At 39.9% G+C, this 16,810-nt stretch overlaps 1 protein-coding gene across 5 annotated transcripts in view; it reads right to left on the reverse strand.

Annotated features, from left to right (window-relative positions):
• The window catches only part of LOC136840192 (transmembrane protein 177), a 53,112-nt gene that overhangs the window by 25,349 nt on the left and 10,953 nt on the right, over positions 1–16,810 (reverse strand). For all 5 annotated transcript variants that reach the window (XM_067106690.1, XM_067106689.1, XM_067106692.1 and 2 more), the window contains exons 3-4: positions 14,663–14,891; positions 7,128–7,595 (exon numbers count right to left, since the gene is read on the reverse strand). In XM_067106690.1, coding sequence (XP_066962791.1) covers positions 7,128–7,595; positions 14,663–14,891 — 697 coding nt within the window. The remainder of the gene's footprint in view (positions 1–7,127; positions 7,596–14,662; positions 14,892–16,810) is intronic.

Raw genomic sequence — 16,810 nt, forward strand, 5'->3', positions numbered from 1 at the left:
TGTTGATTTCATGTTTTCATGAAGAAATAATTATATAAAGCAAATTATTGAGTAATTTTTGCCATAAGCAGTCAAATAATCACGATCATGGCAACGTTCAAACTTGGTGCCGTCACGACATGTCTATAAATAGAACAGAAGTAGAGAGCTGTCACTGGCTAGCAGATCTCCATGGCAACCAGCCAGCCAATCAGGTTTTAGCTGTATTCTGTCTGCGAAAGAACTTTTGCTCAGAGAAGCTGACAATGACATAAGTGCATGTGTTTTGAATACAAAACATAGTTTTTAATAGTGTATGTATTTTACTGGTTACATGAAGAATAATAGAATGAATTCCTTCTGATTACTTTGAGTGCAAAATTGTTGGTTCAGATATTCTTCAGCAACAAAATATATAGAATTACACTGCATAGAAGGAACTGGCAATTCTCTCTCTCTCTCTCTATCTTGTCATTTGCCACGTAAACACAAGTATTGTTCAGTAACTTAGCGTTTGTCTTCGTGAAGTTTACCTTTGTCATGTCTTTTCTTTCCTAAAAAAAACATACAAAGCATCGTACTATAGCTACCAGTCGGGCAGCAGATACGTAAAACTGTTAATGCTCAGTGATTGACTACGATACTTCCTACAGCTCCAGACAATATTGTTTCTTAATGACGGTACATACCGTGTGCAAGTTAAATTGGTTACAAGTTAAAAGCATTTCAGTTCAGTACAGTATGGTTAGTTATAAATGATTTGTTTAACCAGACCTCTGAACTCTTTTAGGGTTCTTCTCGGGCTGTTAGTACAATATAAATACAGAATAGTATATATAAAATAAAAATATAAATGAAAAGTTTTTTATTTACCGTTGGTAAATAAAAAGGAAAACGGTAAGCGACGAGCAGAGGAACAGTAACTATCGTAAACCATGGTAGAACATTACATATTTTAACTCGGCTAACCCTCTTCAGTGTCCGTCTTATCCAACATCCGGGTTAATGAGGTCCGACTTAATGAGGGTCGACTGTAAATTTCTACTGCTACCTCAGATCCTCTGTAGAAAGTAAAAACATACTAACATTTTCTAGTACCACTTGAACGAAATTATCTTTAGCAATGACAAGCTTCTGAACTGATATCAAATATCAAACTTTTTGGATTACATTCTTAGACCAAGTAAAAAAGTTCTTTGGGAATGAATGCTGAAATGCTGCAGTTGAAATGGAGACAAGGTAAATGAGGTCTTCATCTTTTCTTTCTTTTCAGGAAGAGCATGAGAGCTCAAACAGGCATATAAGTACACGTTCCATGAGCCTGAGCTTCCCTAAAAATTTGTCAATGCTAGAGCTATGAAATGCCTTAGCCATTTCATATCACAAGCTATCTTCGTCATGAAGTCTATGAAAAAGGACAGGCTTGCTATTTTTAACACTGCATATGCAACATGTAAGACAGGCCTTAAAATTAAATCACTCTAGAGCATAAAGAGAAAGCAATCATGCAGAATCTTCAGTCTATTCCTTTCCTGTAACCAAAGATAGTTCTTTGGAAGGTCTGTAGGGCTACTTTAATGACCAAGGCATTTCAAATGATCAAGTCATAAAAGTGTTGTTTTTATATAAGTAACTTACAAGTAATTACATTGCTGATTCCCACACTGACAAGAGATGGGATGCATGAACAAATCTACCCCAAAACATTAATAATGGTAATGAATCTGAGAATAGAAAGGACAGTTGTTTTCCTTACTCTGCCCCTCCCCCTCTCTCTCTCTCCACTTCTCCATGGCTCCTACAGAAGTTCGGAGGACGAAATTCTCACTTGCGAGAGGCAGAACAGGATGAGGGTCTCTTAATGGCTCTGGAGACAAATCTGCTGGACGAATGGGATCTGCTGCCAACAAAGGGCCAAGTCTGCAGTGGGGAGACTGTCCTGGTGGTATGAGCGGGCACTTCCTTAAGACACCTAGAGGATTGGGCAAAATCATCTTGTGTATTCTTCTGAAGATCCGAAGAAATCTCCAGAACTGTAGCCTGCAGGAACACGTGATGATGACCCAGTGGGGAAAACTCCCACTGTGTAAAAGGAAGCTAATTCCTGGGAACCGTCCCCGATTCCTTTATCGATACACGAGAGGACCCCCAGCAAGTTGGAGGCACTATCTTCAGGAATAGTAAGGCAGTCCTTAATCTTACAGGCAAGAGAAGCCACTGCCCAATTGAGAAAACTCAACACTTCGAACACCTTAAACAAGTTTTAAGAAAATTGCGAGAGCTCCGTCGAACTGAACATGATCTTCACTGAAGCAAAGGCAGATCTACAAGAGGAATTGATCTGCAGAGAAGTCCCTGGGAGGAGGGAAGAAACTCCCAGAGAAGGAGCTTTCCCTGTGGCACAAGAGAGATCTGTCTCCTCTTAGACAATCTAGAAGGAGGAGGTTGAAAATGGCTCTACCTTTGTTCCCTCTTCTCTACTATCCATCCCTCAATTACACCAAAGGCTTTCTTGGCAGAAGAAAAAAGCACCAACTTGGGTAGTCTTGGAGACTCGGAAGACTGTGACTCCCCAAGAAAAGTCGACACCGGTGAAGAAGAAGCTGCAGGCGAAAAGCAATCTGGGAAGGTAGCAAGAAGATACCTTAGCAGCGATGCATAAGCTGAAGGACGAGCGTCTTCAGCAATAACTTCTTCTTCCTCGTCTCAGGATACAGGAGACAAAACCAAGTCCGTAAGTTTGGGGGTTGATGGAGCCTTCTTCAACAGGCTCAAAATACTGTCAAGCTTGCTCTGAATCGGGTCTACCACGGAGGGTGCTTGCTTGCTAGAAGAGGGTAAAGCCTGAGGCGCAGAATTTCGTGTCACAGAAGAGTGCCCAACTGCTTGGGGAACAGCATAAGCACAGTGATGCTCTGGCGCCAACGGAAGATCAGGCACCAAAGGAAGCTCGGGCGCCACTGGCCGCTTCATCTTAGTTGGCGATCCATAAATCAAAGAGTGGATGGATGAAGATGGGAGCTTGGGCGCTCTGTGACACTCTAGAGAAGACGGTTGCTCTGACACAGCAGCACGAGAAGGAGTCAACAAGCGCCGAGACAATTTTGGGCGCTAGGAAGAAACCGGGCGTTTGGTAGTCAAGGGAGCTTCCAACACTGCAGGGCGCTCAGGAGCCAGAGGAGTCTCAGAAGAAGACGCCTTAGACGAAGCGCGCTTACAAGAAACAGGATGCTTGGAAGCCGTTCTCTGACTCTCAACCAAGGGAGGAACAGAAGGAAAGTGTTCCGGACTGTCCCAATGTCTGCAAGAGAGGAGAGGAATGCAAACAGGTTCCTTGAATTTCTTACACGGCACTGGAGAAGAATGAGACGCATCACCTGCACGCCTTTTCAAAGGGTGTGATTCATCCACAAAACACCATTGGCATCTGGGAGAAGAATCATCTGAGCTAGATGAAAAACGATGCACGTCCAGGGATACACCTTTCCAACAGCGTTTGGCTGCAACATGGGATTCAACAACAGGTTCATCAGAGGGGGCGACTACCTGTGGGCCGACCCCACCGACCTCCCTTAGGGTACCAGTTTGACTCCTCCAAGGTTTAGGGGAGTATGACATTGACCCTTGCCTAGGAGAATCAGTGGGACAGGCAGCCACCTCGTCCACCAAAACATCACTAGGCACAATCAGGCGCTCCACTGACACTGCACTGGCACTAAGAGCAACAGAGAGCTCCAAATCACTCTTACTGTCCATAAGGGCCTTAACCGAAGAGGCTAATTGCACAATAGATTCAACAATCAATTCGAACCTTTTATCAATTTTACACTCAAGGCTGGCAATGGTGTTGGGTTCGGAAGCGAGAGAGCCAAGCAAAGGAGCGGGTTGCACAGCAGGAGAACTGGGTATGGAATCAACAGAAATAACAGGAACGTCAATCTCGATGTAAGCATTATCAACATCATGATCAGCAGGAGATCCCTGACTAGCTAAAGACTTACTAATCCGTCTGGATTTTGCTTTTCTCTTTTTATCTCTAGCCAGTTTGTTTAAATGAGATCTTAAAGTCTTCCACTTCTTACTGCCCCAGTCTACACACTTATTACATCATAAGTCTTCTGAACAAATTTGTCCCCTACAATCCGTGCAGACAGAATGTGAATCTTAAGATTCCTTAGTCAAATGCATATTGCATTCTTTACTGCAATACCTAAAGCTAGTCAAACTCGAGTCTGACATTTGGAAAAAACAAGTCCACTAAAGTCACAACCGGTAAATAAGGAAAGTCATTATAAAGAGAATCACAATAAAGGTAAAAAAAAACAGTCTTACTCTATCTAATAATGGTGAAAGGCTATCAAAGCAAGAATACTTCACCAAATACGATGAGAAATCAATAAGAAAGACGAATTCCAAAATCAGAGCTACCGCTAAAAGCTGGTGTACAGCCATTAGCCAGCAGAAACAAATTGAATACTTTTGCTAGCCGCTCCCCTCTTACCCCGAAAGTGGGCAGGGTTAGTCACCTAGCCAAGCAAAATAGCGTGACCAATGAATTTCAAAATTTTTAGCTGCTGGTTAAGAGAAACTATAGCAATGTAATTACTTGGTAAGTTACTTACATAAAAAAAATTACATTTACTGTATGGCCTCTCTTTTTATTAGGAGACAAGTGGATCTAACTGCAATTTGAAAGTCATCACATCCCAATGAAAAGTTAGGGCCATACAGTCATTTATATCATGTATTTCATAAAGTTCTTATATACTGTACCATAATCTCACAAAAGTTGAGAAAACCACAGTCAATTTTCCCAGTGAGGAAATGTTATGGGATTCCTGTGGAGTGAAGAAAAGGCAGACTACCACTGAAAATATTTCCTAGCGCAAACCACAATACAATAGATCAATTATTTCCGAAGATACAAGTCTCCTTGCTCTGAACGTAGGATTCATGTCTGATAGGAGGTCTGAACAGCGACAGGCAGCACAGAAAGTGGGCCACTACGACAAATGCTGTCTGGCTCCAAAACAGCACTGCCAGATTGGACAACAGGTGTCGACCACATCAGACACTTGTGAAAGGTTTACTCAGAAGGGGCATAAGGGAATGGTAAGATGTGGCATACGCCACGATTGGTAGGTTAGGGAAGATATCATTTGAGAACCATCCATTGGACAATGTCAACCATGTACTGATCACAACAGAAGCCCTTCAACTGCCCAGAGAAACTGAACAGTAAACTAATCAATCTCTTGTCAGCAGATCCCTATTGACGGGCATATCAGGAATTGTGCTAGTCTGGAGCAGTGACAAAGAAAGATATGTCACACATACAATGCACAGCAGCAAAAGGCATGACTGGTGTATATAGATAAGCATGACAGGTGTATATAGATAAAACTGAGGAGATAACTGTTAATATAGACGGTACAACCATGAGTCCTGGCTTAAACCATAATCCTGATGGTCTGGGATTAGTTGTGGAAAAAGAATACCCGAAACCACAAAATTCACTGATGTACACACCTAACAAGGCCTCTTAAAATTGTGAGAACGAGAACCATCATGAGTGGTCAGCCTTCCAACTCTGCCAACATAGTTATGAAGTCTTCCTAAGCCTGGCAACAAACCTTATGACTAACCGATGACAATCTCAGTGTTTGATCTTAAGAAGGAAACAGTGTGCGCCAACTTTTCCACAGAAAAAGGAAATGCTCACAGGAAATACCAGAGGATAAACAAAGGAACAAATTAATTTTCTTCATGCAAATCTATTACTCAAAGTAAATTCCACCTCCCATTGCCACTGATCTCGCAACTTCATTTCCAGACTAATGTACACAAAAAGTGAGCAGGTGCTTCATGGCTAACCTCTAGCTTCAGGTTGCATGTCATACCACTACTGATTTTATGTGTTACATAAAACTGCAAAGCCTTTTGTCTAGAGGCTATTCATAGCCCTTGCACATGTGCAAATATGAGTGATGGGTTTATATGAAAAAACTCTAAATTTGTGTTATAATAACATTTCAGCACAGTAAATCCATGATCACTAGCACTTTTATTATGCAAAGGCCACTGATCGCATCTTTTTCAGTGTGACAGAATTTATGTACTAAACCACAGAGAAAGAGGGAGAGAGAGTGGGGAAAGTTGAATGGTACAATCATTCAAGCATTGCCGTATGTGGTCTCATTGCAGGATCGTTGTTTTTCAATCATTATTCTAGGGTAAAATGTAAACTATGTACAGTACAATACATGCAACTAGCCAAGAACATAATGTATACTGTATATAATTTACTATAAATAGAAAATGGGACCTAAAGCGAATACATTTCATGGGGTCTAGCAAACATGAAGTGTGGTAGCACAGCATTAAATATGCACTACTATTCAACATTACTGGCAATCTTGTTACTCTTGTGTAACTACAATTAAATACAATTTCTTTGGATGTATTGTGTTTATTGATAGTTGTTGCTTGCTAGTGACATCTTTTGGTTGTTTTGTATTATTATACACTAATTATAAAAGGACAACATAAATAATTCTTATTTCTTTGGACTTCATACAATATTTTAAGTTAGTGCATATTTCATAGGCTAGCTGGGATTTCTGGGTGGCCTACAGGTAGCATAGCCCTGGCTGGCCTAACCACTAATCCTTTTTCTGCACTCAAGATGTGTTTGCATCACCTTTGGATGTATTAGCATGAATTACTGAGAGAGTACTGTATCATTATTAAAAACTCCTTCTGCACCACACAAAGTTCTTGGTTGTTTTACTTGAGTGTTCCTCAAAGTAGCATCAAAACATTTTAGGAATATACACTCCCAACTCATCACGAAATTTCAATTGTAAAGTTATATTAAAGCAGTTAAATTAAAACAAATAAAACTGAGAATAAAACACCACAGTAAATATTTCAGTATGAAATTTGCTTTGAATGCTTACTAGTTACATAAGATTTTTTATACTGAAAGCACTAATTTCTTTCTCTTGGATGATTTCTATTTAACAGAAAATTTTCATACTGAAAGCATTACTTCTTTCTTTTCTGAAAAATTGCAACAGATATCACAGTACTTTAAGAATCAACAACATACAAACTGAATTAACTAATAAAATGATATCCAATCTCACCTGGTCATTCCCATGTGCTGTGAACATATCTTCGCCATCTTGTCCCATTAGTGATCTAAGAGCAATATTCCTTCGAAGAATTTTTTCATAAAACTCAAGTCCCCCTCTTGCATAACTTTCATTAATGTTAGCTACAGTTTCATCAACACTACTTTCAGTGGACACACATGAGACATCTTTACACAATATCCAAGTGGCATAACTAAAGAGAGAGACACCTGCATACATAAGTACTCTCAGCATTCTTGCCCTTCTGAACATGTCCAACCTTTTATTTAAAGTTGACGATATAACATAGCATGTCATTATAACTGATGCACTAAACACTCCATAACCAAAAGGCTCGCCAGTTTCCAAATGTGATAATTCTCTGGCAATAGCAAATTTCTTAGCTTCATCACTGAAAACTAGAGACCATTCCAGTGCCTTTCCTGCAGGGGTAATCCAATTAACTAGCTCATCATTAACCTGTAATCATAAAATTCAAACATTAGTATCATGAAGCTGGTTTTTTATGTAACTGTAGCTAAATAGTAGGGAGAGAGAGAGAGAGAGAGAGAGAGAGAGAGAGAGAGAGAGAGAGAGAGAGAGAGAGAGAGAGAGAGAGAGAAATTATCAGCAGAAAGACGGATGATTATTGTATCAAACAGATAGCATAATATAATGTGTACACTTGCAAGACAACACCCACTTATCCACAAGTATCAGATGAGAATGGGCTCCCCAAATTAACATAGCAATATCTTAAATCATGCCTGACCAATATGGGTTTTGTAATTATTTTAAAATTTAAGCTGTTGCTAACACTGATGGGCATTAGCTAACACTAAGTCATGCCCCCATCTATGCCTGAACTCAAGAGTACTCTAGAGTGAGCAGACCTAGATTTTTCAACGGCCAACTAGCACAACTCTTCAGATCTGAACATCATGAAAATTCCAAAATTAAGGAAATGGAAGCTTCAGGTGCAGAAGCATTCCATTCACTACACCAAGCGGTGAATCTTGTAAATTTTCCTTGGTAAAGGTTCATTGTTGATTTGCATGGACAAATGACTGTGTCAGCTGTTGCCTCTGATAAACACCTCTCTCAGAGCATGCTAGATAATCTCCACACATGAAGCTAGATGATGTCCAACGTGTCATGGACCTATGTAAGTGGGGTTGTATCAGAAACTTCTTTCACAACTGGCAAAAATCTTGGGATGTATGCAACCAGAGCCTGCATGTTTAGGAACACCTTCAATCCAGTATAGCCAATAGAGCCCTCAGGGATCACGAGGCCATTGTTCTTTCCTGAATTTCACCAAAACCTGGTTTATCAGCCTGAAAGTGAAAACACTGACACTTCCAAGCTATCTCAACCTTGGTGCACTGCATCTGTGGCTCAAGCTCCTGGTTCACATTGCTGGGAACATCATACAGACACCTCATTATTCAGAAAAGTTGTAACCATGCCTACTACTGAGGGAACCCTAAAGACCTCATGTCATGTATGTGTCTGCACTGAGAGACCACTCCACCAAAGGAATTGGTGTTTCCTGCTCATGAGTTGGTAGTCCTGTTTTGAGACCTTGGCACAAACCTCAGAATAAAAGCAATGTAAAGACTTTTCCCATGTGATGACTTAATGGCCAACTGACACAAACCCAATGAGGAAGGTCACATTTAGCTCTTCAAGTAGGCTAAGGCAGTCATTTTATCAGTCATCAATGTAAAAAACAGCCAGTAGCTCTAGGAAATTCATGTAAACCCTAACATTCCTTCTCTGCCCACAGACTGAAGGTCTCAAGTATGGGCTGCTTATACTTTGTTCATGGCATCAACAAACATAAGGACATCCAGGTCTCCAAGAACAAGGAGAACCTAGTGTCTTATCTCAAAATCTTCTCTCACCACCAGCAGATATTCACCATCATCTCCTCTGTCAACATGACAGGGATGTTGTTCAGCGTGGATGCTGCCTTCCTCAAGATGAGCTGGAGAGTTCAAATCCTAAATCTGCTGAAGGGGACCAGCTTCTCTATGAATGCCAGTGTCCTGTCACAATCTATTACCTCTTTACTGATGGAGTTGCAACCTTTGACAACGGTTGGAGAAGGCCTCATCTCCTCCTCCTCCAGGTACTGATGGCTTTACACAGACAAGGACAAGCCATTCATCTAGCCGTAGCATAGCCAATACCCTCATGAAGACCTGGGACATCATCTACCTGAAGCATGACTCAAAACCAGTACACATTTCCCACCCAGTTGAAGTGCATACGTCTCCTAGAGGCTGGATGGATTGAATTGAACTGAATATAGAATTTTGGCCATAGGCCAAGCACTGGAACCTAAGAGGTCTTTCTGCGCTGAAACGGAAATTGACAGTAAAAAGTTTGAAAGGTGTAGCAGGAGTAAAACCTCAGTTGCACTATGAATCAATTGTTAGGAGAGGGAAGAAAGTAAGATGGAAAATATGAAAGGAGGTACAATAAAAGAAATGAAAGGGGTTGCAGCTAGGGGCCGAAGGCACGCTGCAAAGAACCTTCAGTAATCCCCACAATGCACCGTACAAGGTGCACTGACAGCACTAACCCCCTATGGAGTGGATGGATTAGGATGTGGAAATAAATGTACATGAAGGGTAGGAATGTCAATAAGTTGCTTTTTCTTAGAGATCTGCTTCTGAAGTCAACCGTCTCATTCCTGAAGGGCAATGGGGCTTAGGAACTTTGTTAAGCTCTATCACTGACCTCCAACCTCTCATGCCCTTTGGAACTATGAACAGTATACTGCACAAGCCTAACCTCTGTGGGTGAGTTAACCTCTTTGGGTCAGTTTTTGATGACTCTCCCTCAGCACTGACTAGAACTCTTCATCCACTGCACAGAACTTTTCCATAGAATTTGAACTCTATTGACAGCAGGGAGAGGGGTGAGATTGCCTCCAGTAAAAAGGGCTGATAACCTTGTTACATGACCTCCAACATCCAGAGGTCAGGCCTGATAGACTGCCAGGTTTACCAATTTTCCTAAACAACAAACCCCCCCTGGAAGATGGAAGAGAAGGCATGTGAAGAGTAGGGAGGAACTTGAAAGTGACTCTAGCTCTTCTGCTGGCCTAGATCCTGGGGCAGCATTTGGCACCAACTTTCACTGGGCAAGAACAGATCTCACTTACCAAAAATATGAGGTCTGACCCCTCTTGAGACCAGTTAGGACAGTGAAAAAAAGTCTAACAAGGGTCTAGCAATATGAATTTTCCTTTATGGAGGTCCTGGACTGTATCTGTGGCACCTTTGACCTTCAGTATGGCGACAAGCTTTTTGACTGGAAAGTTTAACTCTGCCAGTGGGGGCTGACTGGCCTCAAACTCTTCTGTGGAAAGGCCTCACTCTGAAGAGCGATTTTTTTCTGCAGTGAAATGCCAGCTCTCGATATCAAATGGGAGGCCTTCCTGTCAAAAATGAATGCCCCTAGCTCTCATACCTGATCCTCATGAAAGAGAAAGGGGTCTAGGGGGTTTGAAGTCTTAAGCTACTGAAGGTTGGCTGGGGGAGAGTAGGTTGGACAGGTCTCTAAGGCCAAGTCCCATTTTTTCCTCATTACATTGGCTATGAGGCAGGACATTTGTACACAGAGAATGGACCCTCTCTAACAAATGGATCCTCCTCCTAACCTTGGCTATGTCTTCTGTCCAAGTTCTTGTCAGTCAGAAGAGAGCTTGTCTTGTTGAGAACACACACTAGCCAGTTCAGAAATGACACTCATTCCCCGCAGAAAAATTGAGCGTCCCACTCCTTAGGGGAGAGGGCAACCTCTCTTGCTGGAAAGATGACCATGATGCCCTTGGTAATCACCTCCATGGTTATCAAAGGTTTCTTGGGCTAAACACTGAAGGCCTGTACTCTATAGTATTTCCTTAACTTCTGGTTTGATAAAGAAAATAAATAATGGGATCCTAAAAGTCAATTGTAACTTTACATTCCTGATAACTGTTGAGAGTGACTTGACTAAGGGCAAGTCAAAGCCCCGCACCATCAAGCTATGCTCCTTCTGCATACATTAACCTCTACATTTCTTTTGATGGCTGGGAGGGCCACTGAAGGTTCAAGATAACACAGATACAATCCAAGACCTCCACAAAGGAAGATTCATATTGCAAGGCCCTTAGGACCTGCGTGGATTTCTCATCAGGCTCTTAATAGTCCTACCTGGTTTCAAGAGAAGTCATGCCTTACCTTCTTGTTAACTGGGGTCTGGTCTTGCCCAGTGAAAGTTGTCAGTGCCAAATGCACCCCCAGGATCTCGGTTACTGAGGTTAAAGGGGGGGGAGCATACTTCCCATGGAGGTTGGAAGGAAGTCCTGCTGTATGCATGTCCCTTCCTCTACTTATCAATTACATCCATTCCTTGAAGAGCAAAGTGAACTCAAACCATTTAGGCCACTGGTAGAGTGAGGCCTGTGGGAGTAGGTCTTGGAGTAGGCCATAGTAGTGGTAAGCCTAGTTCACTGAGTTACTAATGTTGACCGTATATCCACCTGATCTGTCACTGAAAACAAGAAGCTATTCTCAGCAGCTATAGAGACATGATACTGAGAGTTTCTCCTCCCTCCTAGGATTACAGCCATTCTTCAAGGCATCCACCACCCTCATGTGGCATAGCATTCCTGAGATAGTACACAACAGGCCTGCTTTGTACATCCAACACACAAAGGGCTGAGCAAATATGGCTGCACACACTTCAACTTACAGAAATGAGTTTTGGGAACTAACAAATTGACATTTGGATAGTCAATGAAAACATGAGTGATGGTGTGAAAACAATTGGTAGATGGGCAAACTGACAGGTGCTGAAAAGGTGATGGACAAATGGACAATATGAATAGAAAGGTGGACGATAAAAATAATGTAAAAATAAAAATACAAAATGGGGCAAAGCATGAATGGAATGCCACATCAAGCATCTTGGTCTCTTTTGGCAAAATAACAAGGGTTCACTACCAGAAAAGGCTTTTGCTGAGCAAACTGGAAATTTGAAGTAACACCTAAAATTTCTGAAAAAAAGCTGTACCAAAATATTCATGCAAATATTTGAGAATTACTGAAAGCTGTTGAGAAAGTGAGGGATTATCCAAGAAATTAGAAGTTACATCAATTACAGTATTAGGTATAATTAACCCTTTAACGCCGAAGCCCTATTTACAAAAACGTCTCCCGTTCGGTGAGTTAGCGCAGAAGCGGAAAAAAGTTTTTTTTTCAAAAAATCACAGCACGCTTAGTTTTTAAGATTAAGAGTTCATTTTTGGCTCATTTTTTTGTCATTGCCTGAAGTTTAGTATGCAACCATCAGAAATGAAAAAAATATCATTATCATATATAAATACTGGAATATATGACAGCGAAAAAAAAAAACTCGTATATAATTGTATACAAATCGCTGTAAGCCAAAACGGTTAAAGCTAATGACTTAATTTTTTAGTTGTATTGTACACTAAATTGCGATGATTTTGTGTATAACAAATTTTAAAACGATCAAAAGCAACACAGAGAAAATGTTATCACAAAATGATGCATGAATTAAGATTAAATGCATGAGCGTAAAAAATTTTTTCAAAATTCACCATAAATCGAAATATTGTGCTAGAGACTTCCCGTTTGTTGAAAAAATGAAGCTAATTGATTGAATATTACTAGATTGTAAGTGTTTTAGCTTACAATTGCAGTTTTTCGACCATTTGGTCGAGAGTTAAACTTGACCGAAAGTCAAATTTTCTATTTATCGTGATTTATATGAAAATATTTTAAAACTGATAAAGCTACAACCATGAGTTATTTTTTGTTGTATTGTAAATGAAATTGTGCACATTTTCATATATAAAACTTTATGTAACGACTAATATAAAAAAGAGTTTTAATATTACGACAACAAGGCGAAAGAATTTCTGAGATGATGTTGGCGAGTTACAGCGCCAGCGTAAAAAATGTTTTTAAAATCACCATAAATCGAAATATTGTGCTAGAGACTTCCAATTTATTGCAAAATGAAGGTAAACGATTGAATATTACTAGAATGTAAGAGTTTTAGTCTACAATTGCGTTTTTTTACCATTTCGGTCGAGATAAAGTTGACTGAAGGTTGAAATTTTGGCAGTTAACGTGATTTATGTGAAAATATTTCAAAACTGATAAAAGCTACAACCATGAGCTAATTTCTGTTGTAATCTACATGAAATTGCACACATTTTCATATATAAAGTTTATAACGACTAATGTAAAACGATGCAAACATTACGACAACATGTGAAAGAATTTCTGAGATGTTCGGCCGAGTTACAGCGCATGAGCGTAAGGAAAAAAAATTCTTTTTCAGAAATTCGCCATAAATCGAAATATTGTGCTAGAGACTTCCAGTTTGTTGCAAAATGAAGGTGCATGATTGAATATTACTAGAATGTAAGATTTTAGCTTATAATTGCGTTTTTACCATTTCGGTCGAGTTAAAGTTGACCGAAGCTTGAAATTTTGGCAGTTATCGTGATTTATATGAAAATGTTTCAAAACTGATAAAAGCTACAACCATGAGTTATTTCTGTTGTATTCTACATGAAATTGCGCACATTTCCATATATAAAACTTATGTAACGACTAATATAAAACAAGTGCAAACATTACGACAACGTGTGAAAGAATTTCTGGCGTGACGTAAGGAAAAAGTTTTCAAAAATTCACCATAAATCGAAATTATTGTAAAGAGACTTCAATTGGTTGCAAAAATGAAGGTAAATGATTGAATATTACTAGAATGTAAGAGTTTTAGCTTACAATTGCGTTTTTACCATTTCGGTCGAGTCAAAGTTGACGAAGGTTGAAATTTTGGCAGTTATCGTGAATTATATGAAAATATTTCAAAACTGATAAAAGCTACAACCATCAGTTATTTTCTGTTGTATTCTACATGAAATTGCGCACATTTTCATATATAAAACTTTATGTAACGGCTAACATAGGACAGTGCAAAAATTACGACAAAATGACGAAAGAATTTCTGAAATTTTTAAGGTTAAGTTACCGCTGGCGTAAGAAAAAGTTTTTTCAAAATTCACCATAAATCGAAATATTGTGCTAGAGACTTCCAATTTGTTGCAAAATGAAGGTACATGATTGAATATTACTAGAATGTAAGAGTTTTAGCAGCTTACAATTGCGTTTTTCGACCATTTCGGTCAGTCAAAGTTGACCAAAGGTTGAAATTTTTGTGATCGGCGTTTACTCGTCCACTCGGCATTCAACAGACAATTTTAGTCGACGTTTGCTACGTCCAACAGGCGTTTAAGGGTTAACAGAGTTTTGTTACCTACAAAGTTGTTATTTTTTTGTTTGAACGCTGCGCTATGATCATTTCAGGTAACAAACCCAATAAAGTAATATTCCTCATTTTAACTATGTCCAGTCATAGCCAAGATGCATTAGTAAACCCGTGTTTGTAAACCTCACAATACAAACAACAAAAAAAAAAAAAGGAAAAATTAGTAAGACGTGATTACTTACTAAAACGCCAGCATGTTCAAAGTCTTTGATGTCTTTATAGTTAAAATTTTTTGGTATACCCAGAACTCCTTTGGCTGACAACACAAATGATCCTGCATGAAAAAGATCAAACCCATAACTTGTATATATCTTAATAAGATTTTGCTTATTTTTGCTCCACTTCATGTCATTCATGGTTGCTTCAGCCAATGACTTGATGTCTTCTGACACTTGAACAGGTCTGCCATTTCTGAAAAATATAAGCAATTTCTAAATAGAAAAATTATTACCTTCATTATGAGGTACAAGGTACTTGTATACTTCACACCTACTACACTGAATAAACTTATTAATGAAATTTAGTAAAAACCACAAATATCACAAAATTTTATAATTAATTTGTATTTTTCCTAGGTATACAAACCAGAGCCTTTTAACTTAGGAGTATTCCTCATCATGAGCTGGAATCAGTCATTGAAACTTGGGACAGTAACATAGTTTACCTGGTGGCAGGTTGGTCAGGAATTTTTCCTTCAGCATCATGGACTATATGGACCAATTGTGGTTGGATTATGACAAAAGGTTCTGGTTTGTATAGCTAGCAAAATACAAATTACTTTGAAAATTTGTGATTTGTTCCTAAAGGAATACAAACATCACCTTTTATGTATGAGACTCACTCCATAAGTGGGTGGATAGTCTCTCAACTGACTGGCAAGTTAAATCTACATCCAGAAATGCCACGGGTCTGGTCATGTTCATGAGTAAAAGAGCAATGGCTCTAGTAACCTCCTGTACAATCTGACATGGGATGCAAGACTGAGAGGGCTCTGTGCCTGAGTGAGATGCATCTGAGCAACCCCCAAACTCCATGGACTTGTGGTCAATGTCCGTGGGGTAAAATGAGGTAAATGTAGTTGGGTGCTACTAGACATCTGCCTGCATTCCCTGTGAAACCTGAAAGTTTCTACAAACAGCTAACAAAAGACCAATTCCCATGGCTTTGAGAGCTCTCACCTCAGTGGACGACCATCCTCCTAAGAGGGGACTGTATGTCCAATTGATCACTTCTTGATGCCAGAATGAAATGGAGTTCTGAATATTACTACCTTGTGCCTTCTGTTGCTACAAAGACACTCTGGCTAAGTGGCTGGGTTCTCATTAGATAGTAAAGCAAGGTTTGCACTGGACACAAAGGAATCTCATCTTATTCCCAATTAACAAAGTCTCCAAGGCAGGGGACAAAGAGAATATGAAGTTTTTTTTTTTCAGAAACTGAAGGTGTTCTGAATTTTCCACAAAATCAAGAATGGCAACAAGAGGAATCCACATCCCTCCAAGAGCCAGATAAGATTTAAAAGGCGTGTAATTCATCAATACACTACAATGAGGACAAGGTTAGCATAAAAAGTCTTAAGGATAAAATCTTGATCAAAGGCCTCCTCAAGGACTCTTCAATGCCTGAGTTAGGCTGCAGAGTCACATCCCACATCAGGGGCCTAAGCTAAGAAGTGGGCAGGACTGTTCAAAGTTCCTATGAGCATGGACAACTCTACCAAGTAAGAAAGGCTCATACCCATCAATCAGAAGACCTGGATAAAGAGAACAAAGGATTCACTGCAGGGACTGTGAGAAGCTTGTTTTGATGAAGGTGGATAAAAAGGTCCACAGTCCACAATCTGCTGTGAAGTGGTTCTAACCAGAGAGAGAGGCCCCATCTGTGACACCAATCAGAGAGGATGGTCAACTCACTGCTACAAAGTAGCTGAAGCTCGCTCAAAACATGACAACATAGACGAATGGGTTGAAGTGTGATCTTTGGGCACCTAAATAAGAAGAGCTAGCAGGTCAGGTTACCAGTCAGCATAGGGCCAACAAGGAATTACCAAGGGTATCTACTCCCCAGAGTGACAAACACTCACCTATTGGTTATTCTGACTGACAGGAGGTAAGGCAGAGATATCTAGATGTCCCAGACACTTCTGGAAGGCATTTTCCAATGCAGCTGGGGATTTGGAAGGGAACAGCAAACACCAGGAGCTTCCTGCATAACTACGTGGTGAACAAGTTTATCATTATAATTAACTTAAGTTTGAAAAACCTTCCCAAATCAAGGAGTGGAGAAAATCAGTCACAACTAACTGGACCTGACAGTGGAGCTAGTTCACC

This window comes from Macrobrachium rosenbergii, chromosome 7 (assembly GCF_040412425.1).
Source record: "Macrobrachium rosenbergii isolate ZJJX-2024 chromosome 7, ASM4041242v1, whole genome shotgun sequence".
NCBI lineage: Eukaryota > Metazoa > Arthropoda > Malacostraca > Decapoda > Palaemonidae > Macrobrachium > Macrobrachium rosenbergii.